The following is a 26,508-nucleotide window of genomic DNA, read 5'->3' on the forward strand; positions in this document are numbered from 1 at the left end:
GTCATGGTATTCAGTGGTCACGAGTCCATATGCTTTTCTATTATAACAAGTACACGAAAATGTTTTTGGGCGAGCTTTTTTTTATTTGAAGTTAATGTTGAACTACATTTTTGTAGAAACGCCGCAGCACCAATGTAGGAAGACCCCAGAGAAGTCTGCTTTACCTTACTAGAGCAACAGTGCTCTCACGAAGGAACGGCAATTTATTTAAATGAAAATACTAGAGGTGTGCAAAATTCGAATCGAACTAGCCAATTCGAATTCAAAGTTTCAAATTTCGAATTTATATATATATATATATATATTTGGAATACCTTTAATAGTAATTTATAAATAAAAAAATGATTCATTTAATTTCATTTAGTAACCAATAGTTACGGTTAATAAATACAATTTCCAATTCTAAGAATTAGTTTTTTATATAAAAATTGCAATATAATGTTTCAAGAACAATTCAAGAATTTTTGTATAATTTAAAAAAAATCATTTTTTGGGGAATTTTAATTTATAATTTTGAATAGGTATGATTATAGTTCTAAAAAATTTTAATGTTATTAGTTTGTGTATGTATTTGAATTTTCGGAAATATTGAAAATAATAACGATCTTTGTAAGAATTAAATTATTTTTAAACAAAATTTTAATAAAATTATTAATTTTATTAAATTTTTTCAAAAAATTTATTTTTTAATTCGTTATAGAGTATATCTCATAAGAATTCAGTTATCTTTTAAAATTTTAATAAATCTCTTGAAATAATTTTATTTTATTTATAAACAGTAAAATTCTTTGCGCAAAAATTGAATTATTTTTAATACAATTTTAATCGAATTTTTCGAAAAATGTCATTATTCGTAAAAATTTTGTTACAATTTGTTAATAACGATTCTTTATCGGAATTGAATTTTAAGAAACATTCAATTATTCAATAAATTATTTATTTTTGTATTTAAATAATTGAATTCTTGTAGAATTTATTCTAATAAAAATTTAATTAAAAATGAATTTCAGTGAAAATTTTAGATTACAATGAAATATTAAAAGCAATAAAGCGTGAATTTTTAAAAATAATTTGATTTTTAAAAAGTTTCATTGAATTTTGTAAATATTATTTTAAATTTTTATTTTTTAATATTTATCTAATTGAAGAATTTAGGAATATTTAAAATTTCGTAATATTGAATATTGTAAACTAATGGATTTGAAAATTCTTAAAGAACTTTTTCGAAAATTATTAAGAATAAGCGATTTAAAGAAGAATATTAGTTAAAAATTCTTGAAAATAATAATTGAATTGATAATGATTTTGTCACTCGGTTATTTTTAATTATTAGAAAACTTGAAGATATTCGGTTATGTTATGAAAAATTGAATTTATAGTTTGAAGTAAAATGTTCTCTTATTTGACTCGGACTAGTTATATTTTTGTCCGTAAAGTCCGTATTTTTAAAAACTTTCACTGGTTCGAGCCCTGTTCACTTTCAACACATTATTGGTACTGGTATGTTATTTATATATTAAAATTATAGAATTAATAAAAAATATATTTACAATTTTTAAGAAAAAGTTTCTAAGTACTAGATAGCTGTATTATGAATACCAACCTACTAATTTTAGGTTAGGATTTCTGTCAAAATAATTGTGCGAATAAAATAACCGAGTTGAGTTGTACAATTCGAAACTCCGATTTTCGAATTTACTTTCGATTCGAATCGGCCGATTCGAAATTCGAAACTTCGAATTCGAATTGGCTAGTTCGATTCGAATTCACACCTCTAGAAAATACGTAAATATTTATTCAATTCCTATAGCATTTCTACAACTAGACAGAGCAGATGATCAACAAAATGTTTCGTGTTGTCACTGAATAACATGACTTAATACTATTAGGGTACATGTAAGGAGCATTCTTTGTCAAAAGTTCGAGTTAATGAAATAAAAGATTTTAAATCCGCTTATACTTTTCGTAAACTCTGAATTCCAAAAGCTGATATAAAAGAACTTTGTGAAAAACCGTAACCGTAACAGGTAGCGTAGAGTGCCCATAATACATAAAGTATAATATATACCATACATCATGTAGGTGGATAATGTATTATTAATTGTTCATTGTATATCACGACCTTTACATAAATCAAAAATCCAAACCGGATTCTCTTCATAACAGTTTTTCCTAGACAATAAACCTCAAAAACTATTTTTGTAATGTTTTACAATTTATTATTCAGATATTTCTCAAAAAAATAAAAAAAATAATGTTTGTTGGTCAATTTGCCGCTTTAAAAAACAGCAGGAGGTAGAAAAGTGAAATTTTAAAGATTTGTTGTCTTGACTTTTAGGTAAAGAATCGTATGGTTTTTGGTTTTTTAAAATTGGTTCGGTTTCTCAAGTTTAAATTCAAAGTTCATAAATTTTATAACAGTCATTTGGGTTTGAAAATTGCAGTATAACATAAAATATTAATAAATTAAACCCTTGTATATTCACAAAGTTCTTTTAAATAGACTTATGTTTTAGAAATGTTTTCCTATCAACAGTTTACGGAAGTTAGAAACTCGTACAAAAAAATTTATTTTTAACCAGGACCATTGAAAAAGAGTGCCCTATATGTACTAATATTGCTTTCGATTTTTAAGTCTATTGTAAGCTTTTCATGAATCTCAACTTCGAATCAACACTTCGCACTTAAAGAAATTTTTACATTAAAATCTTGTCTATTTACTCTTGATTTATTTATTAAAGCTCTATTTTGTGTCAAGAAAACTGTTATTTTTGGTGGAAATAAAGTTCATAAGTATAAATAGAAATTTTTGTTGCTCTATCTGCATGGATAACATTTCTTGCACCTATGAGAACGCAGAACACTTTTTACTTTTCGCAACAATTTTTTTTAATATCAACGTTTATTCAAATAAATCAACTAAGAAGTATTTAACAAGAGAAAGACACAGGATTTCTTTCTAAAAATTTTTTTTTGTGCCATCTTGGAACTTTATGATCTCAAAAGGAAAATAATAATGACCTGTTTCTAGAAAGTTACATATAGAAATCAGATTTTTACAGTAATAAATATTTGTGCTCTCAGTGACATATTTTCCATGCAGGTAAAACAAAAACAATGTTTACACTACGGATACAGAGGCAATTATAGCTCAGACGAGATTTCAAGAACCTTAAATATCGTTTACGTTACAATAACCTCTTTGCTACCCTTAAAACGAAAATAACAATTTTTCATAATATTTGAAGACAATAAAGTAAAATATTATATTTCAACAAGAGTAATTTGGTCCTGAAATTACCAATTAGCCAAAAAGTAAACAGCTTTAAATTTTCAATAAATATAATATTCATTGTATTTTTAAAACTATAACAATTGATTTTTTTTAAATTTGAATTCATACTTTCTCCTTGTTTTTGTTTTTAGACGATTTAATAGAAAACATTTTTATTAACTTTTTAAACATTAATGAAAATATAGAAAATGGCTAAACTCGAATGAGTTTACGGAAGGCCTTTCTAAATTCGGGATTGAACACTGTGTATATTACTGGATTAACAAAACTGTTCATATAACCAAGCCATGTGGTAAAAATAAAAGCTGTTACACCAGGTTGGCAATTTTCATTCCATTTCGTACATAGTGCGTCTGTTAGATTGCATGTGAAGAAGGGAACCCAACAAATCAGGAACACACCTGTCACAAGAAAAACATTCATATTAGATCAGTTAGTGAATTAAACTGATTAAAGATAATTTATTTTTTTAATTTATTAACATTAACAAAACAATTTTAGAAGCGACATGATTACTTTTACAAATACTTTACAATTGCCAAATTCTTCAATTATTTGGTCTTTATTTTATGTTTTTAATATAATTAGGATTGAACAAGTGCAGAACAGGTTCTTGAGATTTGCAGTTCGGACGTGGAGGTTAATGTATCTCTTCAAGATAGCAAGAAGTTTCCGCAAGGGGAACGCATCCTGGTATCTCTTTTCAGAGTTTACCCTCATTCTTTTCAGAGTTAGTTTGAATTTAGTTGCATTACTATCAAATAGATCTAGTTTATCTGCAACGATGTTCGCCTCTCTACTAATCCTATCAATCAAAGAACTATTACCATAGTTGGTTCTATGGGTGTTTTCGAAGTTCACGCTTTCAGTGCTCTAAAAATGCCAAACGTGATTGGTTGAGTTAGTGGGAAGGTGAATTTTGATTGGCTATAACTCTGAATTAACAGTTTTGTTCTCTATTTTGATGCTGTGGATCAATGAACTAAACGTGAAATCCAAGCATAAATCTGTCAATTTAAAGTTTTAGCCAATAAAAATTCACCTTTCCACTAACCCAATCAACCACGTTTGGTAGTTTCAAAGCACTGCCAGCGTGAACGACGAAAACACCCATAGAACCAACTATAGTAATAATTCTTCGATTGATAGAATTAGTAAAAAGGCGAACGTGGTTGCAGATGAACTAGATCTATTTGATAGTAATGCAACTAAATTCAAATTAACTCTGAAAAGAATGAGTATAAACTCTGAGAAAAGATACCAGGATGCGTTCCCCTTGCGAAAACTTCTTGCTATCTTGGAGAGATTCATCGATCTCCACGTTCTAAACTACAATGTTCACGTGCCCTTGGATATCATGGATGTCGCATCAATGATTCGGTAATGCTATAACGTCTTATGTAACTAACGGAGGCGGTTCAGGGCCCACCTTGGTTAGATGGTAGTACCCTGTTAAGGTTCAATCGTCCCTCGATACGGGACAAACAATCAAATATGAGCGATTGTAAAAACATGGAAGAATATCTGCGGAGTAATGCTTTGGCTAAATCGCTCACTGGTTTCGATCGTCAAGCGTCTAGCGTGAGGACTTTTACTATTATTATATTAATTGATTTTACTATAATTGTATTTACAATTTGTAATTACAATTTTATGGCTTACACAAACTAGCAACAAAAAAAGGATGTAAATACAAAAGATTTCCAAGGAAATTTGACATCTTACATATTTTAAGTACCTTTTATAGCAATTGTCAGACGCTGCCAAATTAATTTAAAAATTAATTTTTAACGAACATCAGAAAATATCTCTCTGTAACTGTCTGCAAATATTCACCTAGTCTCCTTAAATATAATTTATTTCGTAATATGATATTTAAGATAATTTTTTTAAAGGTAAATAAAAATGAATTTCAGAATGGGCGAATGATAAAGATTTAGAGTCAAGTTCATCAACTGCGGTTAAGAGTCTATTAATCAATTATTGAAGCTAATTTGAACGCTCACTTTTGGGTGTGGGAGCAACGTCTGTAATATCCGGAATACCTCCAATTGAGTTACTCGTGTTTAAAAGTGTACAAATGAATGAGAGTGTAGAGTCGATGGAATCAAAGACTGAACTCAAATATTAAAAATGTATTATACGTAATCATGTCGAAGTTAATTATTATCTGACCCAGGCACTTTCTGATTATAAATGTTTCTGTAAAGTTCTATGACTACAGGAAAGTTGTACTACAGATGGAAATATTTATTGTAATTAAGTGGACGATGTGGAACACTCATTTTTCATATGTTCTTGCTGGATGAGCATAACAGAAAGATTTAAAGTATGAACCGCAGAAGATTTGAAGTTATAGTCATCACTATAATAATTAAAGCGGAAGAAAAATAATTTACGCCAGGGGAAAAAATAAATAGAAGAAAATAGACAGCACCAATACCAAAATAATGTTGACACGGTTTCCGTTATTAGACATGAATAAAGAGAGAGTGTAGATATATACTTCAAGATATAGTATGCAAGAAGTGTTTTTTAAATAAAGTGAAGATAATTGAAAATGATATCAAATATGGTTTTGCAAAAAAAATTGATGCACAGTAACGAATCAGAAGTTATTCTTAGAAAATATATTCTACAAATATATGTAGGTAATTAAGATTTGTTTTCATTACTTAATTGAACCTTGTCTATTATCAGTGCACGAGGTATTTTATTGAAGGTGATAATTGATCGTGATTTTTGAAAGTCTAGAAATATAATGTCTGAGGTATGCAAAATTATAACAATTTTTACTTTATATAATATAAAATATAAACATGTAAAAAATAGTGTCCTAATAATAAAAGAAAAATATGTTTCGATCATCAATGATGTGAAGAGAATTCAAGCTACCAATACCACAACCTCATCAAGCAATAGCTATACAGCAATCTCTTGCTTCTGGTCAGAATTTTCAGAAATGCGATTGTAAAACTAAATACAGAACCAATAAATGTGCTTGCCTAAAAAATAAAATGCTTTGTAATTCTAAATTCCATTAATCTCTACCACTGACAAAGAGCAATTCCTAGTGTATACAACAAGATTTTAGTGTCGAAATTTGTCTTTAACCACGCATTTACGTTGAATGAGGAAGAAACAATTTAGTTGTCCTGACACAGAAAACTGGTTGGTGCAACCAGTTAAATATTTCGTTTTGTTCTAGAGTATAGCTTAAGCAACCTCAGATCTTTTTCAAAGTATCCTACAATTTCTAGTTATAGTAACCAGAAAAACTACCGCACCGGCAGTATATGTTAGGATTAGATTTTATCTAAAACCTATGAAATATTTCTAATCAGCGAATCATTTAAAAAGAAACACTGCAAAAATACGTTACTGCATGCACTTGTCTTTTTTAAGTCACACGAGATAAAGGATGGTAATAAATATTAGATTAATACAAGTTCAAAATAATACGCGAATTCACATGTTGCACATTGCCAAGAGCCAAGAGGAAACAGAAGCGTAATAAATACTGGCACTGACAATTCAAAACTGCCCGATATGTATATACAACTTACTCCAAATGCTAATCTAACTTTTAACATAGTTGTCCTAACAAGATTTAAGGGTTCAAAATGTGTGGCAGTTTCCAGTTCCTAGTTACAACAAATCAAACTTTTTGGTTACTGTGACCAGGAAATTTTATGCTCTGGTAACCTATCATTCAAGTTGCTCTATATATGCATTTGTGGTTAAAAACAATTTTCACTACGTTCTTGATTGGCATAACCAGGAACCGTTTTTCTAGATAATGCAAATACATTCCTGGTTACTATAACGAGTAAAATAGGTGTAGAGACAGCTTTTTGTTTGCGTAGCGTTGTAACTCAATTTCATTCAACCACTTTTTTGGCTATATTATCCTACTTGCATTTCTTTCATACCTTGCACAAATAAGTAATAATCAATGCTTTAAACAAAGTGAATGCCTAATTATATTAAAATGATTAAAAAGAAGTGACAGATATATATGATAAATTTCTTTAAAAAATATTAAAGAAATAATAAAGTACTGACCTAGTACAATGGCCAAAGTTTTAGTCGCCTTGCGTTCCTTCTTCGCTGAACTTTTTTCTCGTTTCTTCTTACTAGCCTTATTAGCTTTATATATTGTAAACCTAGACCCTGCAGAAGCATTTTTTCTATCCTTTTTTGAAGAGGAAGTACCTGTCAACATACTTGATGACCTCCTAATTTGAAAAGGAAAAAGAGTTCCTGAATTTTTAATTTTCTTAAATTCTTGTTTTTTTGTGCTATTTCCATTTCGCTTTAGCTGTGAATTAGAAGTTGGCACACATCGCGGAGGAGGCGAAGACGATGTAGATGATGAAGGCCCTGAAGTCCCTTTGGGATTTGGGCTTGGACTCGAATTCATCTCTATCGCTTCATGGAGTAATGTGTTACTTGCCGCTCCATCATAACCTGAATCCTTTCTTACTTTTGATTGAGAATTTAGTTGTGCTTGAGCGACGACACTAAAACGACAGCTAAAAACAAACAAAAAATTTATAATTTCTTATATTCCCTGTGGAAATCCATAAATAAAGTGTTAAGGAACATTATTTAAATTATACAGAACAGTTATTTTAAACAATACTTATATAAATAATAAAATCCTTATACACGGTAATTGTGTTAGTTTAATTAAATATTGCAGTTAGGATCTCTTCTAGAGTCGTGGCAGGAGTGGGATATACCGCGCTGTACGAATGAGCTAGATACACAACTCGCGAATGGTAAGACAAAAATTTTTGTCTTAAAATAAAGAAGATTAAGCTTCTTTGGTTACTTCTTTGTTAAGAAAGATAAAGCATTTAAATGCTTTATCTTTTAAAGTTTTAGAGATACTTTGTATATTTTGATTATAAAAATTACAACTTTTATTTATATGTTATATATTTATCAAAAGTACGTTGCCTAATCTTTAATAATGTAAATTTTTATTTAAATCAATTGCAGGTCTGTATTCAGTAATGCATCTAAACTTGACATCGCAAGCTGCAACGAGGATAGAGATCAATGCATTAAGTTTCGGAATGAGGAGGCAGAATGCATTGCATAGGAAGTCAAGAAAATACTGAAGTCCTGCGAAGTGCAATTACGTTGAGGAACGTTGTTGTATACATGCAGAAATGGAGACTTAGTAGTCTTAAAACTGTAAAGGACTAAAAAAAGAAGCAGGAGCTGAAACCTCAAAGACTGTCTGTGAGAAAGGTAGTAGACAAACCGTCGAAACCAAGCTAAAAGAGTAAAAGGAAAAGGTCATAGCGAAAGTCATTAACCACTTGAGTCACTTCCTGATGCTAGAAACAAAAAGTAGTGTAAACAAAACCCACAAAGTAAGGAGACCTTTAGCTTAATGTAGAATGCTCCTCATATATGAAAAGTTTCACCGACGAGGTGACAAAGATCGTTGGAGAGCTTGGTAAGGTGTTGATGTCAGGCCGAATGATCACACTAGAAATTCTCGACCTGGATTGCCTTACTGATAATGCCGAAGTCCAGAAAGTCTTGGTGCAGATTCTAGGAACAGTATCAGTTGGTAAAAAAGTTATAGTCTTAGACCCAAGAAGTGGGACTTGAAGCTAGCTGTTGTAGTCACGAACTTGGCAGAAGTTGAAAAGATGGAAGAATTGGGACACATAAAGCTAGGCGTGTTTTCCGTGCTGTGAATTTTGTTTAAATAGATTATAATAATAGACAAATTACAAATATAAAGATTTTATGTTAGGAGTCAATGAAGAATTAACGTAAATAAAAATAATTTTATTATGAACATTTATTGCAATTGTGATACATATAAATTACATATAAATTAGCGGAATGTAATATGCATTGCATTCCAGTGTGTCTTCCTGTTATAACGCCAAATGAATTCCAAAAAGCAATGTTACATTGACCCATGTTGCAGGTAACCTTATTAACTCTTAAATCCATGAGTTCAGCCTTCGATATTATCTTTAAAATTATAGGTTTTAGAAGTGTACCATCGAAACCTCCACCAGTCAACTCATATCCGACTACTTTTGATATTGAGAATTCTTTATAACAATCATCAAAATAAGCGACTTTATATTCTAGGTATTGTAACATTTCGTAAGAAACATTTCGTAAACCTTGTCTTAGTAGTTCTTCATATCTAGAATTTCCGTAATCAAACTTAATCGTAATGCTGTTTTAATTCTCCTGTTTGACCAATTCGTAAGTGTAGAGATTCCTGCTCTTTGTTGCTTTATTAAATGGCTTATTTGATCCTCTGTGAATAAAGATAGTAGCACTGCTTTGTATGTATTATGTTGTTCTGATTCAAATTTTCTTATTCTTCCAGAATTCGTTGCAATGGACATTGTAAATTATTAATTTTCTCTTTTTGTTTAAATATCAACTCATCGAAATCTTCTACATTTTCATACTTAGAAGGAAGTATTTTTTTCAATAAACCATTCATTTTCATTATTTCCATTTTCAAACTGTTTCTGTTAAATGAGATAAGAAAATACAATTATTCAATTTTGATTATTTATAAAGGTATGACTTTTTACCAAAACTTCATATCTACCTAATCTTCAATTGTTATGTCACTTTGTAATGGAACGGAAGGATAGTTTATAGAATTTGTAGGATTTTTAGGAATCAACAAATTGTCAGAAATTTGATATGAATCATCACAAAATATCTCGTTCAAGTTTCATACTATTAATGTGCGAACTAGGTTTACCTGCACTGCTAACATAGCTACTGTGCACTCTTCTATTTCCGAAAAGAAAATTTACAACTTAAATTTAACTTGAATTTACATAAATAATATTTTTTTTAAATTGGATTATGTAAAATATTTTAATAATACATTATTTTTCTATATACACAATTTTGTCAAGTTCCATACTTTCATAATTTCCAAGAGGAAAATCACTTGTTTGAGTTTTCAAAGTTTACGTTTGTTATTATAGTTATAGTCAAAATTATTGCAAGTATACAATTATTAGAAAAATTATAACCTTCCCTTTTTTCTCCCTTTCTGAGAAAAATTTTGACAGGAAATTTCTGTCGCTTTGGCAAAGTAGGTAATATTGTTGGAACAGAGTGTACTTTTAACTTCTTTTTATTATTTACTATTTCCCACATGTCAGATGAAAAGTGAAACTAAAATTTTTTAATGAAAAACTTAAATATTTTTACGTTAAATGTATCTCATCATGATGTATTTACATTAGTATTATTTATCTTGCATATGACTTTATATACATATATTTAATCAATGTTTAACTGTAGATTTATGGGTTAAATTTTGTACCTTTTACAGCATGTATGCTAAAACTTTAACTATATTTTTCTTGGATATCTTTTTTGCTTGTTCTGGTCAACCCACTAAAAACCACTCCCGTCTTAATCTGGACTATTCTTCAACCCATGGAACTACCTATTGGCCTCAACTTTTTAAGTCTTGCAGCTTCTTTTCTACAAGCTGATGATGATCCCAAAATCTGCATCAAGGCTTCCTGTCCTTTGGCGTTGTCGGTAAGGTAATCCAGGTGACGGATCTCCCGTGTGACCTTTCGATCCGCCATCTGCACCTTACCAAGCTCACTCACAATCCTTGTCACCTCCTCGGTGAACATATTCTTACCTTGTGAGCTTTTTATTTTTATCAGAAGGTCACCTTTCTCTGTGGGTCTTGCTCCCACCACTTTTGCCTGACTAGCATCAGGTTCAGACTCACCTTTAAGCTTTCCAAAGACATCAACAAAACTAATTCCTTTTGCCACCATGACAACCATTGTTGATTGTCGCGGTAACCTTGGTATTTTCTTGTATGGGTTTGCGTTCGACGCCCTGTCGATCCTACCTGTTGACAATTTAGAAGGCTTTACCTCCTTTTTCTTTTTTTCAAGTCCTTCGTCGTTTCAGGACTGCTCAATCTTCTTTTCCAAGACTTCTTTTCTTTTGCCAAAACAAAACTTTGGTATAGACGTTCGTCCGTCTTTTTCGCTTCATTATTCTTTTCCCTGGCCTCCTAAATGAGCGATTTTAGACTTTTCAGTCCCTCCTTAATATTCATATTGACGTTTTTCTGCACCTCGTAGGTTTTCAACATCTTGCAGAATTCCTCTGCAATGATATCAATGCATACTGTCTCCTCTACTCGTAGTTACACTGCTCATTTTGTCTTTCTGTTTGTCCCGCATCAATGATGAACGGGCTTTTGAAGGGTACTTTGCTCAATTTGTTGTCCATCAGTGGCCTATTCGGATCAAATTCTTTAGGAAAGTATATGCTGGTTACATACTTGTGACAATAATAATCTTCTTTGGGAATTTCATATAAAAAATGGTCAGATTCGTTCTTTTGTTTTAAAATCACATGGCATTTATCGCCCACTTTTAAAAATTCGTATGTTTTAGAATAGTTGTAAAATGCTGTCGAATTTACAGTGTCTTGTAGAATTTTTTTTACACTGTTCTCAAGTTACAGTGATCACCGACTCCCAAAACATGGTTTTAAGAAAAACGAGTTCAAAGTTTTAAGTACCGCCGCCTGGCCACAGTAACGGCTGAGACGGCTCCATTCAAAAATCTATATCTCCATAAATAATGGTCCGATTTGTCTCAAATTTTTAAAGAATACTCTTGAAATGTTATATTTTTAGAAAATGCAATTAAAAAAATCGAATTTTTGAAAATTCTAACTGTATGTAACCCCTTAAAGAAATGGTTTTTAAGAATAAACTTAATGGAAATTTTAAAAACGATTTAAAGCCCAAGAACGAAACTTGCAAACTAAAGTATAATTAGGGCACAAATATTTCAGTAATATATAAGTTAAAATATCATACGAGTAAATTTACGATGTTTATAAAAACATTACTATTATTTCTTTAGGTTTTACGAAATTAAAAATAGTTACCTTCCCGTGTGCATCTTGATATGAATATCAATTTTAAAAAATTATATTAAAATAAACATTTTTAAATGTAGGGTAAACCAGACAATTATTATTATTAAATTATTCGGCCACTTAAGAAAATCTTTTTGATGAATACTGTTAAAAATTGCAATAAAAATTTCTTCCACGTGTGATTGTTCCTTATGGTCGTACAAAACTATTAATATTGTTCCTTAAGATCACACAAAACTATTAGACTATTGTCTGGTTTACCCTAACTAATATTTAAAAAGGAAACTTAAAATTTAGATTATAATTAGTTTCAAATATAAAAAAATATTAAAATTAACAATTTTAAAATAAGTTAGTTATAATAAAATAATATTTTGTATATACTTTTTGATAGACTCTCTGATCATTTAGATTTCGAAACGTTAGAGTAAATATATTTTAATTCACTGTCCGAATGTTTTCGTTTTATTTTACTAATTTTTTAATTAAGTTTAAGTAAAATTAGAATATATAAAAAATATCTTACGCTGCCTCCTCGACGACGGTAGCTAGGAAGTACTCTGTACTCTTTTCATTAGAGATGACCACTGCAGGATCTAATGGTGTTTCGTCCTCGTCCTCGTTACTCCCTGATGCCGTATTTGTTGGCTCTTCAATTCCTGGTGTCACGAGTGCTGCTGCTCCTAATGCAGTCTCCGCAAACCTTGCCACAGAATGCCCACTACGTGACCTTAGTCAAATGTCTCTAAAAAGCTTCTACAATTACAGAATCCTTAGCTTTTACTAGCTTCATGCTTTTCGTTACAATATATTCTCTTTCAAGTTAAACTTTTCTACGCTTCTAACAAAATACTCTACACAATTATTTCTACAACTATTACTAGTAAAAATGTTCTTGTTCTTAATTCAAACGTATAATATTGCATTTTGCAAACATAAAAATATTAAGCATTTTCTGGATGTAGGGCAAAATAAAAATATCCGTGTATGGCAACATTGCATTTTTTATGACTCATTAAATAATAATAATTATAATATTAAATAAAATAAAACCACATTTTCTATGACATGCTTAATGGATATTTTTAAAAAATACAAGAATTAATGAGTACATTTATTTTTACAGAAACTAGTGAATTTTCCTTAAATTAATTTTCGTTTTAGAATGAGCACAAAGGGGTAGTTAAAGCAGCGAAACGGGATAACAAAGGAACAAAGGATGAGTTGTCTCAAAAAACTTCTGTTTTTCTTGCGTAGACCTTTGCATTTATTGAGACAGAGCCAATGAAAATGTGGAATAAATTAAAATTTAATTCCCCAGTACTTTCTAAAAAAGCCTTAAAATATTTAAGCATTAAATATATGTTTACTAAATTTTAAAAAATGTAATGAAATCATTATATTTTTCAAAATTAAGTAAACAAACATTTTATGTAGCATGTAAAATAATAAGAAATTAAATAATCGTAAAAGGAAATAATCAAATATTCTGTTTCGAGAAAAGTTGTTCTAAATTTCAATTCTATCGGATTAACATAAAACTTGTTATTTCTATGTTTTTTGCTGTTAGTTGATTTTGATTATGAAATTAAATTTCGAATGTCAAAAATCCATCTACGATTTTCGTCTAACAACAATATAAAGTTTTTTGCAATATGATTGGTTATTATTTTAAGAAACAATGATTTGAATCGGAAGGATTATTTTACTCCATATAGAAACGCGGTTGCAAAATAAGAAATAGAAAAATAATGTAATGCTAATCATATAACAGCTGAGCCCTTAAGCCCTCCGCATACTTCTACCATCTGTGGGAGAATGTTTGTAATCTACCTCTTATATGCTATTATTACATTACTGTTCAATTTCCAGCTTTGCAACCGCGTTTCTCCGTCATTTACAACAAAATTTTAATGTAAAGGAAAAAAGTTCTTGGTACCTTAGATAATTTTATAAAAAGTGTCCGCGCCTAGAAAAAAAACTTAATGGAAAATATTTGTTTATCAATGTCACGTCATTTATAACTATTTATTTGATTATTACACAAATAACACACAACTCAATACAACGGACTCAATTGTTGACTTAGGAATTCGTTTTAATTAGGGTCTTACATTTACACATCCAAGAAATCTCTAAGGCATTAAGAACGTTGGGTTGTTTAATAAGAAACTACGGAAATGTCAGTAATTCTTAAATTTTAATCCAATTTTTCAACTCTTTTGTACTATCCAGATTCACATATATACCAATCATATGTAATCCAATCTTTGACAAAGATGTTATTGATATGGAAAAGATTCAAGAAGGATTTTTATAATACTTAATGTTCAGAAAAACAGGAAGCTACCCACGACCTCTTATTAACTTCAGAGTCCCTTGTGAATCTTCTAGATATTATTAACCCTTTGCGATAACTATACCCAATTCAGCAATTGTATCAGCGCGATAAAAATTTATATTCAACTGAGAAAACTAGGAAAAAATGAGCTGTGGACAAAGAGTTACTGAATTGTAACGATGAGCTATACGATATAGCAATAGCATATACGTCATGCAATACAGCCATCATAGACGCGTAGAGCACGAAGGGAGAGAGAGAGGCTAACAACAGCGCACAAAACACGCGCCTCCAACCTCTAGCTCTTTTCACGCTGCTACAGAGCTACTCCCATCTTGTGACGTCATAAGAGTAAAGAATTGGGTAGATGGGATGATGGATGACAAACATTTGCTACTATTCACTGTTCCACTTACTTGTAGAACCCCAGTAAACTTTTAACTGACGTCACAAGAGGGAAGTTTTGTATGAAATAGAATTGTTTGTTTACCTAGTTTCTAAGGTTAGAAATCTAGGAAGATGTTAGGAGGAGAGAAACAGAGAGTTCAGACTCGATGAGAAAATCGACCAGAGTTGAGACAACCAGAGCAGTAGCCATCAGCATCACGAGACAATCAGCAGAGATGATAGTCATGTTCCTGATTCAGAAAACAGAAATTAAACGAGTCATCGAAACATTGCTGCCTGTCATAACACTGAAGCAGACGACATGGACCTAGCAAGTATTCACAAAGCAGTAAATTGTGTCCACTTTCCGAAGGCGCCAGCTAATCAGAACAACCATCGGAAAGAATGAAGCAGCCCCGGACCAAAGCAACGTTTGGCAACCAATCAAAGCGCCGAGCGCATCCAGAGGCTTTCAATGGAAAAGTTGCGTCAATGCAACAGTTGGTTTTTGGTGCCCGAGACGATTAAGTTGACGTTAGTCGTTCTGTGTAAATTTGAAAAGGATTTTCCTTGTGTTCCCGTTGACGATGTCCCGACGATTTTGAGAGGACGAACGCAAGCGGCTTGAAGGATAGTCTCTCCACCAGGGTGCAAGTTGTCTAGTGAAAAAGAAAATCTAGCTGTAAGGTTAGGTGGGCAGACACCGCATGGCATAGATTATTGATGAATTAGAAAAATTAAAAAACGTAAGGTGAGTTCTTACTGATAAAGACAGAGTGGTAAGCACCACTATTACAGTTGTCAAAGTTGTCAGTATATTGTCATCATAAGATTATTAAAAATCCTAAAGCCATTTAAGAAGAAGATTATTGAAAATGGAAAATAAGGATAAGATTTTAGTAGCTGATGGAATTTGGAACGCACCCTAAGTGAAATCGTAAGTAGCAGCAATTGTTGTACTCCCATCATCCCATTTACCCAATGTTTTCCCCTCATGACCTAGTTCCAGTCAATGCGATTTCTCTGCAAGTGCTCCCTCTCTCTCACCTGATGCTAAGACACGGAGAAGATTTCTCTTGTCTCACTGCAAGATTACCAGCAGCGTTCCGATATTTGAGTTGAAGTTGCATTGATGATGGGGTGGTGGGGATACGACACTCGCTGCGACTTAAGATTTCGCTTTGTGGCAAACTTCGATAGACTTTAATATTTCAGAATGGAAATGAATGAGGATAAAGGTTTGGCTCACGAAAGTCGACACAAGGGTTGATGAACGAAATCTTTTTATACCTCGCTGATCTTTTCGGTGTACGAAGGAACGCTTCTCTCTGATGAGAATTTTCACGAAATCGTCAACGTAACTATAATACCATTCGCCTTGGGTCCGATGACCCTCGAATTTATAATTCTTCTGTTGACCGATGGTCGCGGAAGCTATTAGGCAAACACCTAGCGCGATAAATTATGAACTGGGGAAACAATCAGAAAATGGGATATTTTAAGAAAAGTAAGAAAACGGTATGGATCGTTACAGCTTATAAATGTGGAATAAACACAAACGTTTCACATCAAGTGAGTCTGGCAGGGCATGCGTGCAGACAGACCTTCTATTATATTAATTTGTCTCATATTATCTGTACAATAACTGGATATGCAATTTTTTGAAATTCATTAAATATATCTAGCAGTAATAAACTTGTATGTGTCAAGTCAGTAACATAAGTAGAATGTCATTATAGCTGTAGGAAAAACAAATTGTCATTTTATAAGAATTTAAAAGCCATTGCTCTATACACAACAGAAGGAAAGTAAAAACATGCTTTGCCTGCAAGGAAAATCCATTTTCTATCAAAATTCAATCTAATACCATGTAAATAATTAAGAAAAGAACAAATTAATTAAGTTGTGTTAATTTGTATTTACCTCCTAGCGTGCATGATGTTCTCAACTACATTTCCCGATTTGGAGTCCATAGTGTTTGATTTTCTATTAGCCCTTTGTTTTTTCACTCTGATTCGTAACGCCTGAAATAGTAAAGCAGTAATTACTTTTAGAAATATAAAAACTAAATTTGTTTTTATTTTAAACAATACAATCTTTAACATATATATATATAATATTGTTTCGGATCAGTCCTAATAATTTAGCGTAGAGTTACACTAAAAGAATTTTAGTCGAACAGTTGCGATTGCAACTACTATTGAAGTAGTAGTAGTAAAGCTATTGAAAAAAGCTCTACATTCACAAATCCAAAATTTCGAAAATTTGTTCAATTTAAATACAAATAAAAAATACGTACTTCATATTTTTCTACAAAGAGTGACGCAGTTTTATGGTTAAATGAATAAAAATATGTGATATATATTTACTTAAAGCATTTACAGAAATATAAGTTCGAAAGAATTCAAAGAAACCAACATCGGTCGATTGAAGACAGAATACAAAATAGAAAACCAAAAAATATGGTTATTCTAAGCCCCTCTCCATTGACTATAGTATAACAGAAGTGATAAAGTTTTATAATTGAAAGCAATGAAAGTTTGAAGTCACAGAGCAAAGCCAGTTGCGAATAACAAGTTTTCTAGAAATAATTATTTCTCAGATGAATACAGAACAGCTTAAGAAGTATTTTCGGATAGAACCTAGAGATTTTCACGATAAGTAGAATTTAATAAGTGTACAATTAGACGAGAATATAACTTCTGTTTGTAAGCAATTACTTACTTCAGTAATATGGCTATTATCGACATCCTACTATTACAGATAATAATCGTTTTCCAAATTAAAAATTATTTCTTTACAATTTTCTTTTCTTTACCATTTTCATGACTTCTACTAGTTTTTTCTTTTACTTAGTATTTTTCCATTTACTTGAGGCTTTAACTATTGAGGAAAAATTCATTCATGATTGTTTAATGGCATATGATATATTTTAATATTGAAGGTAACAAATAATTATAATAATCGTAGGGTCCCAAGGTGTGAAGAGGCTTGAGTGGGTTATGATCGTTGACATTCGCGTAACTTCCGAAAATATCCGAATAAATCATTTGTAACGCGGTAGAATCGTCGGCGATGCTAATCTCGAAGTTCACATTCGCAGGTGTCACGGAGCTGGAAGGGTAAAAAATCTGGTAGCGGGGTAAGTAAAGAAGCATTGTCTTCAATATTACAAGCTTGTGCTGATTTCTAAATTTATTTTATATGAATGGAATTATTCCAATTTTTTGTACGGGGTACCGAAACAATTAGACTAGAATTCGACCAGTCGTTTGGGACTAAATAAGAATAACATTGTTGCAAATTTACGAACACGAATCAGTGACGTGGCGTCATCAAATCATTATTCTTTTCGTACGAGTCTTGTGCAAACGGTTTACATAGTATTTTTAGGATCGCTGATTGTTCTGAGATATTGAGACTAATGCAATCTAAGTACACATACACTCACATAAGGACATTATTTTAAAATACTTTTAAAAAAAATGTTTATGTGTATGGAGGATACTAATAACGTATTGATAGAATACCAATACTGAATATTTAGTTCAGACTAAAGTCCTAACCATACTCTCATATCAGAATTAACAATGTTATTTTCTTCAGTGCAATAAAAAATGTACTTTAACAAAAATTAAAAATTGTTTTAGGTCAGATTCCTAATCGACAATCCCTGAAGCACTTCAGTCAGAATTTTCGAATAATTCGAATTGATTCTAAAAAATTTTCCACAATATTAAATCCGTTATTTTCAATTTTGAAAATCTGATGTCAGATTCGTATTTAGCGACCTCAAAAAATAACGAGTTTCAAGCAGTTCTAATTAATACGTTTCTCTTGTACCTTCATTAATTTATTTATTTTAACCCAGTGCATATGAATCTCGTTTGTAGTACAAAAATTAATAAACTAAATATACACTGTTTATTCCATTAAGAGTAGCACATCTTTTTCCACAAGAATCAATGGAAAAAATCGATTTTTTCGAATGTAAGGCCCCTTTTAATTTTCTAGGTCATAAATGGAATTTCTTGGACGCTGATTAGGAATCTGATACAATAGTGAAGAAACAAGTTTAAAAAATTCTTGATTTCAATAAGACATGACATCTACAGGTTTCAGTGCTACAACATACTTTTTACATAAGGTAAGTATATTGAATGCGAATTGTGATTTGATATAACTACCTACTACGGGCAGAACATTAATCCATAGTAAACATCATTTTACTTAAGTCTGTGTCCAGGGCATTTCCACGTTGAAACTGTGGGCAACGGAGATTGTCTGCTATCCGGCTAAAGTTCCTGGATAACGGCTTTGATGCCATCATGGCAGACACAGGTAAGAGGAGAATTACGAGACAGAGAATCAGAAACCCAGGATCGGCAGCTGGTCAGGGTGACAAAGCGGGTCCGCCGGCATCGTCATCATATGAAAGCAGCTCTACATTGGTTCATGACTTGGCTGATGTAGAGTATAGAAGCTACAAGAAAAAAGTCTAAAATTAACTCGTGAGCTCATGATTCTAGTAAGAATCTTGACATATTTTGCTACACGTGTAGTAAATATGAAGTTAGATTCTTGAGAGAAGAAATTTATGATGGAATAAGTAAAATGTATACAGAAATTTTTTGGGTTAAAGATTGATCAGCATACCGAATAGGTTCTGCCTATAATTTGTAATAGTTGCAAAAAATGCTCTATTGTTAAAGAACAGATAGAAATTTATAGTCTTAGGCATTCAAATGGAATAGTTAATGGATATCTAAGAATCTGAATCTAGATTTGCAGATGACAACTGCAAAACCCCCAATTTACCAAGTTGAACAAAAAATTATAAGTTTTAAAACAAATTATACACCATTTGGATCGAATTTTTGAATTTTGTAAAATTGACTTCATGTTCACAGTAAGGATCTCTTATCCTCTTTCATATCAAATTTACCGAAAATTTATTAATTTTAACAAAATTGTCCCATCATAATAGATTCGACATTTTGAATATAATTATGTTTGTGAATATAATTTCAGATTCATAATCAGCGACCTCGAAAACTTTAGACACCAGACTAGAAGTAAACCAGTCAATATTTTTGAAAATTGATCAGTTGTATGATCACGAAGCTTTACAGCAATGTTTAACATTGATTATAAAATTAAGAAAGAAAATGGAAAGTAGAAGAGAAAATAGCACGAGCTAAATTTTTGAATTATCAGTTTAAAAATATTCAAAAATGTTGTTCCAGTGAGAAATCCTTCGCTGTTTCAATTACTGCTTTGCAAAATTGAAAACCCTTAAATTCATTGTGGGAAATTTTTCAGGGATACTGAAAATGTCGTATATACCTCTAAATTAAGGATAATTTGAAGGTAAAAACTTTTGTTTCTACGATTTATTTTTTTGTACCAAATGATTTTAATATTGGTGCACGGAACCCGTCATTTCAGTGAGAGTTCAACTCATACTTGTTCAATTTTTTTCCATCACAAAATGAATCTTCTGGATAAAATCGCTTTTATATAACAGGAAAAATTTACAATACAGAAATTATTGTTATATAAGTAATTTATTGAAAATTTTATATTTTTAAAATAAAATTCCGGGATCGAAAGCAACAATGGCATGAGTATAATATCATGAAAATGATCCAAATCTGATGACCAATGTTGAAAAGGATTCCTATAAAAAATTCCGGAAAAAATTTTACAAGGTTTTTAACTAAATGTCCAGTTGTCTCAAAAATTAAATATTCTTAAAAAATACACCATCTAACAGTTTGTTAATTATTACATAAATTTAATATGATAAATTAAATACAATTGAAAAAACTACTGTTTGTAAAACAAACTTTTGAGTTTGCTCACGTTTTTCTCGAAATTAACAAAAAGAATTATTGTTTTCATTTTTGAAACTAAATATTGACTTAAAATACACAAGCTAACCCTCATTATATATGAAAATAACAACAGAAACTTTATTTTAGGTAAACTGTATTATCTCATTTGAATAGCAATAGAAACATGAATAGTGTTTCAAAGCCGGTAATTGACGTCATGAATAGAAAGAAGATTGCAGTATATTACTTGTAAATTACAGGTACGTTTTTTCTCACGGATAGTTTATGAGAATTTACAAAAATTTAAATAAATGAAATACAAAGATGACTATAATTACTTAAAAAGTTGTTCAATTATAATAATTTTCTATAACAAATTGTGTCAATTTGATTTGTAAATTTGATTCTTAAAGAAAAATAGCTTAAAACTTTGGTCAACATTTATAAAATGAAGGCGGTTTAATATAATATGTTGGTTTAGATAAACAGGATGTATGTATATGTATATTAATATTAGTTACAATAATGGTTTTAACTAGAATACACAAATTATGAATCCTATAATATACTATTTAGGCCTAAGCACAACTAATCCTCTAAATCGTAAATTCTACAAACAAAATTGTAAAAAACGTTTTATTAGGTCTCTAGAATGTTGTAACCCCTTAAAGTCAGGGATCGTTTATCCAGTCGAACAGGGCTTCGCATAAAATGCGCTTTTGATAAAATATTTTATTTTTTAAAATCACTTTTTATTTACCAGAAACTTATTTTACGTTGCCGATGGAAAAAATTGGTTGTGTTAGCGTTTTATTTTTTATTAACGTTATTACTTTATTACATTTCGTAAATTTTTCCGTAACTTTCAAAATAAATGCATTTGAGTTAATAGTGGCAATGCCAGTGGGACAAACGCAAGCATGCATTTGATCACTGTGCGTAACAATCCATCCCTCTGTATCATATGTGTCACAATCATATCAACTAACTTGTTATTCGTTTTGACTTGGTGCAGGTTGTTTATAAAGGTTAGACCTTCAGCTCGCAACTTTAAATAATTGCACAAAGTTCATACAAGTACACTCTAAAATATTTTATTACATTATTACTCAGGCTAATTTCTAATCATGCGAGAAAGTATAAAATTACATTATTACAGAGCAGTGATATTACAGCATGACAAACTTTTGTACGAACATATGTCACGCAGTTTCCAGACACGAAAATTCAAATGTGTTACAACAGTGAAATTGTTTTATTGTAATCTTTAAAGCTTAATAATATTTGTTAAAAGTAGTACACTTTTTTATTTAGTTTTTCGGTTGTGTGATCCACAGTTATCGCTCAACAAAAACGGCACTGGCCGGTTTATCATTGGATGTTTGCTATCTATGGTACAGTTTATTCAAGTTGATTTCTTCTCTAAACTAAACTGAACTAGAATTCTAATCAAAATATAAAATTACTTTTTAACCTTTAAATTTTTTTTATTTCCTGTTGCGATTGAACCGACCTGTGGCGTATAACCCTTTTATTTCCTGGATTCGCATTGCGCTCCGGCTTTTATAGGTTGTCGACAGCACAGGACAAATTATCGTCAGAAAAGAGGGGCAAAGCGTGCGCAATACTCACGTGTTATTAGACAGGGTTGCGACAAATATTTTGCATGCCTAAGGTTTTCAAATAACAAAATTATACTTTTCAAATTTTACTGTTGCATCACAATGTTGAGGTAACATTGCCTCACAATTAATACTACGAAATATTTGGTTCATATTGAAACCATATTCATTATTATACTATGCAATAAACAATACAAAATTAGCAAAAGAAAAGTTGAAAAAGCTCAAGCATTTAAAGAACATATAAAATCAATGAAGATTAAAAAATATATAACAATCTGTAAAAAAAATAAACGTACCAACTACTTTATCACACAACATCAATGATAGAAAAAAATTTGCAAAACACTTTTAGTAACTTTTCAAAACAAAAAGGGTTAGAAACACTACAGAAAATTGGGCAATTCAGAAAGAGTTGGGGCCCATAAAAAGTCAACAAGAAAAAGAATAAGTTTTAACTAACTCAGACAATTTCATCTCAATATTAATATTTTAATTTTACATTTAATAAATTCAGTTACTATGTTGTATTCCAAGAAAAAATTAGTAATTAGGAAGAAAATTGCAAAATTCTATTTGGAAACTAACCACAAATGCTGGTATAATACAAAATGATGATGAAGAACAAAATAAAATCTTCTAGTGGACAAAGCCAGGTGAGGGCTCTATTATGTGAGATTCCTAATTAAGTAACAAAGACATTTAATTGGGATTTCTGTTATTTATCCTCGCAATGTGTTCGTGTTATGCATACACCATCTCGATAGAGTGTACCCACGAAAACGCAAATACACTCGGAAATTGACAACTGGTTGCAAAGAAAGCCTAATTATAAACTATCGAATTGTGTTTCACCCAACGGAGAGTGCCTGTTTGCACAGAAAAACCACGCCCTGTTGGATGGAATAAATATTTATAGTGGTAAGCATGTATTGCCACAATTTTTTATTACAATAGTAGTTTCAACCTAAATTCCTCAAATTAAAATATTTGACTCTACTTGATTTATAAATAAAACAACAACCATTACCATAAGGTTATAAACCGTTTATTAAACAAAAATTAATCTGATTGATATTGCTACAATTTTCCCAGTAAAAAAATTTTGCTTCTGATTGTAAACAAGAAAGAAAAAGCTGTTTTATAAACAGAGGCATTTTCTAGAAAGAATAAAATTTAACTTTTGTTATAATAAGTAAAAAAAAGTTCCACTCACCTTAAATATACTATAATATAAAAAGATCATGATGATGCAGGGAATTAAAAAACTAGAAAGGCTGGAGTACATAATGAAATCCGTATTGTAGAACATGCAAAGATCCGGCGTTCGATCTGGAGTATTGTTCAGGCCAAGAACAATTGGACTTCCTATCGCTGCCGATATCGCCCAAACCAACAGTATCGTCAACCACACTCTTCTATTGTTCTTGTGTTTGGCGTACTTTATCGGACGGGTCACTGCTATGTATCTGTAATTTGAATTCGATAGCGTACGTTCAATGGTGAACTCATTGGTAGCGCATCAGCTGATTAAAATATCCCTTTAGAAACGGATGTTTATCCATATACAACTATAAATTTATGAATACGTTATATGTAATGTAATATAATTGCATTATGGAGACAAATCTTTATAAATGGATTAAGTCCTGATATTTTATATGAAATAGGTTGGTGCAGAAATAGATTAATTGTAAATGGTGAACAGTGTTTCAAATCTACATTTAGTAGTAGGTCCGAATTGTACAGGCACAATTTTGTGTTTATATCAGGTATTTAAAAAAATTATGCATGACATTTAATTAATTTTAAGAAGTTTCAAGATGATTTTTGCAACGTATATTCACCAATAAGAGTTAAAAACAGCCAAAGAAATAAATCTGGATACTTTGGGCTCATGTTAATATGATTTGAAGTAAATATAATACAGAATTGTAATCTTTTTATCAAGTCGAAACAATTTGTCTTTATAAATTGTAAAAGAGAACTTAACAAAGTTTATTAAGAGCGTAAAAAAAGGAAAAGTTGCTTGACTTTAATAGAAGAGTGGTATATAAAATTTTTAATTAAGACCGTTATAGACATCCTAATTTTTCGCTATTGAAAATTTTTTAAATTCATATTAAATATATTTAACTAGCATGATTAATTTTAATAGATTTACGTCGTCATTAAAATTAAGGTCTATACATAATATTTGTTGGAATAGGAGTAAAATAATATTTTAGTAATATTTTCATTACTAAAAGAGACATGCATTATTCCGAATTCAAAATAAGTAAGTCTTAGCTTAACGTATCTTACTGTGATTCGTTAAATTTTTCTTTTATTATTTGAATTTCGTTTTCCGAACTGGAACTTTTATTTCATTTATTGTTCTCCGTTTCTCATGATGCTAGCGCTTAAGTCCTACATCTTCAATATATAGTATTTCTTTTATTTTCTTTACATGGATACTTTTTTTAAAGATTTGTGAAAGTAAAGAGCTATCTTTCTATTCGTCCATTACTTTATAAATGATATATCTTATTGTTGGTTTTATTCCAGAAAGATTTTAAAAATTTTTAACTGATTCATAAATAAAATAAATAAAATTTATCACGTGATCGGTAATATATTTTAACTTTTAAATATTTTATTTCATATTTTTTACATTAATAACTGCTACATGATAACGAACTGGCAAAAAATAACAGTTTTCTAAACTTGTAAGCAGCTCATTTAATATGACTATTAAATTGAACAGTTTAAGTGGATTGTTTTATTAAAATTAATATTTGTAATAGAACTAAGATAGAATGTCAGATTATTTGGTAATTCAAAAGATCCTTCATCGCTGAAATTAAATTACACTCGTGTCGCGTCTTGACATTATCTCTATAATTGCCTACATCTCATTTTTGGTGCACTATTAACAACAGGGAATTACGAAGTCCAGCTATTTATCTATATACTAATCCGAGATAAGGGACAAATTGGAGGCTCACCAATTTGAAATGCATTCACAGCAATCACGGCAAACAATTTACGCCACGGAATTTATTATTTCATTGTCATTTGCAATTATTGGTAAGTTCGTAATTTTTTAAAAGAATTTATTTTATTTAAGTTGTAAGATTGATACTATCACTCAGTCGTAATAATAATTATTACTAATAGAAGAAAATATTGAAATGAATAAATATAGACATTTAAAAAATTAATTGACGCATGATAATTGTAATAGATCTATAAACATGTTTAATTTTTAGAACAGTTAGAAACTACTGCGACCGAAAAACAAATGTTTGTCGATGAACGTGATGTTACTGAAGATGAATTTGATTGTGCTTTTGTCCATGATAAAATGACCGCTATCTTCCTGTGGTCGAACAAATGAATGACTTTACTCCTTGTCGTAAGTTTGATCATAAAGGAGTATGAAGAAAGAAATGTCCATAATAAAGCCGTCTTTTCATTTTTTAATAAAACTGTCAGTATAACGCTCTCAAAGAAGCTTGCTAGCTTTTATAATATAGCTGGAGCAATAATAAAAAGATATCCACTTCTGATTACTAAGAAAGGTGCAAACAAAGAACTGGCACGTAGAATGTTAGAAATATCACAAGCTCTCAATGTTGTTTAAGCTAGAGTGGAGGTAGATAATCTGCGTTTAAGACATAGTCAATGAAGACGTTTAAATCATTTAGATGTTCTAGAATTTCAAATCTTGACTGAAGACGATTTGAAAGATTTAACAGTAGGAATATATCAAATAAAACTAGCACCGTCTTACATTCAAGATAAATTGCAAAATACATAAAAAAGAGTTTCAATCAGATAAGCACTTCAATGAACCAGGTTTTTATAAGAGTCAGAGTCTACTCTCCCTTTCGCTATACCTGGAAATACTAAATATATTAATTTGCTCTTCAAAAAGAATAAAAATATTAAACTAATACTTCGTATTCCTGTTTGTCATTTGAATTGAAATTATTAAAATCATTATAAGTTCTATTTGAACGTCATAGTGGAAAGACTTTTCACTAAAGAATAACCAAACAGCAAGAATGGAAAAATTGGATTCATAGAACATCTAGTGCC

At 30.6% G+C, this 26,508-nt stretch overlaps 1 protein-coding gene across 3 annotated transcripts in view; it reads right to left on the reverse strand.

Annotated features, from left to right (window-relative positions):
- Window positions 1–1,353: 1,353 nt before the first annotated feature.
- LOC122498126 (dopamine D2-like receptor) overlaps window positions 1,354–26,508 on the reverse strand; it is a 147,069-nt gene continuing 121,914 nt past the window's right edge. Inside the window, exons 5-9 of one of the 3 annotated variants that reach the window (XM_043605712.1) lie at window positions 23,642–23,894; window positions 16,890–16,990; window positions 12,765–12,941; window positions 7,361–7,830; window positions 1,354–3,696 (exon numbers count right to left, since the gene is read on the reverse strand). In XM_043605712.1, coding sequence (XP_043461647.1) covers window positions 3,488–3,696; window positions 7,361–7,830; window positions 12,765–12,941; window positions 16,890–16,990; window positions 23,642–23,894 — 1,210 coding nt within the window. In that variant the 3' untranslated portion in view covers window positions 1,354–3,487. Of the gene's footprint in view, window positions 3,697–7,360; window positions 7,831–12,764; window positions 12,969–16,889; window positions 16,991–23,641; window positions 23,895–26,508 lie in introns of all 3 variants that reach the window. The other 2 variants (XM_043605711.1, XM_043605710.1) reach the window with 2 other exon arrangements.

Source organism: Leptopilina heterotoma, unplaced genomic scaffold (genome assembly GCF_015476425.1).
Source record: "Leptopilina heterotoma isolate Lh14 unplaced genomic scaffold, ASM1547642v1 Lhet_142, whole genome shotgun sequence".
NCBI classification, from domain to species: domain Eukaryota; kingdom Metazoa; phylum Arthropoda; class Insecta; order Hymenoptera; family Figitidae; genus Leptopilina; species Leptopilina heterotoma.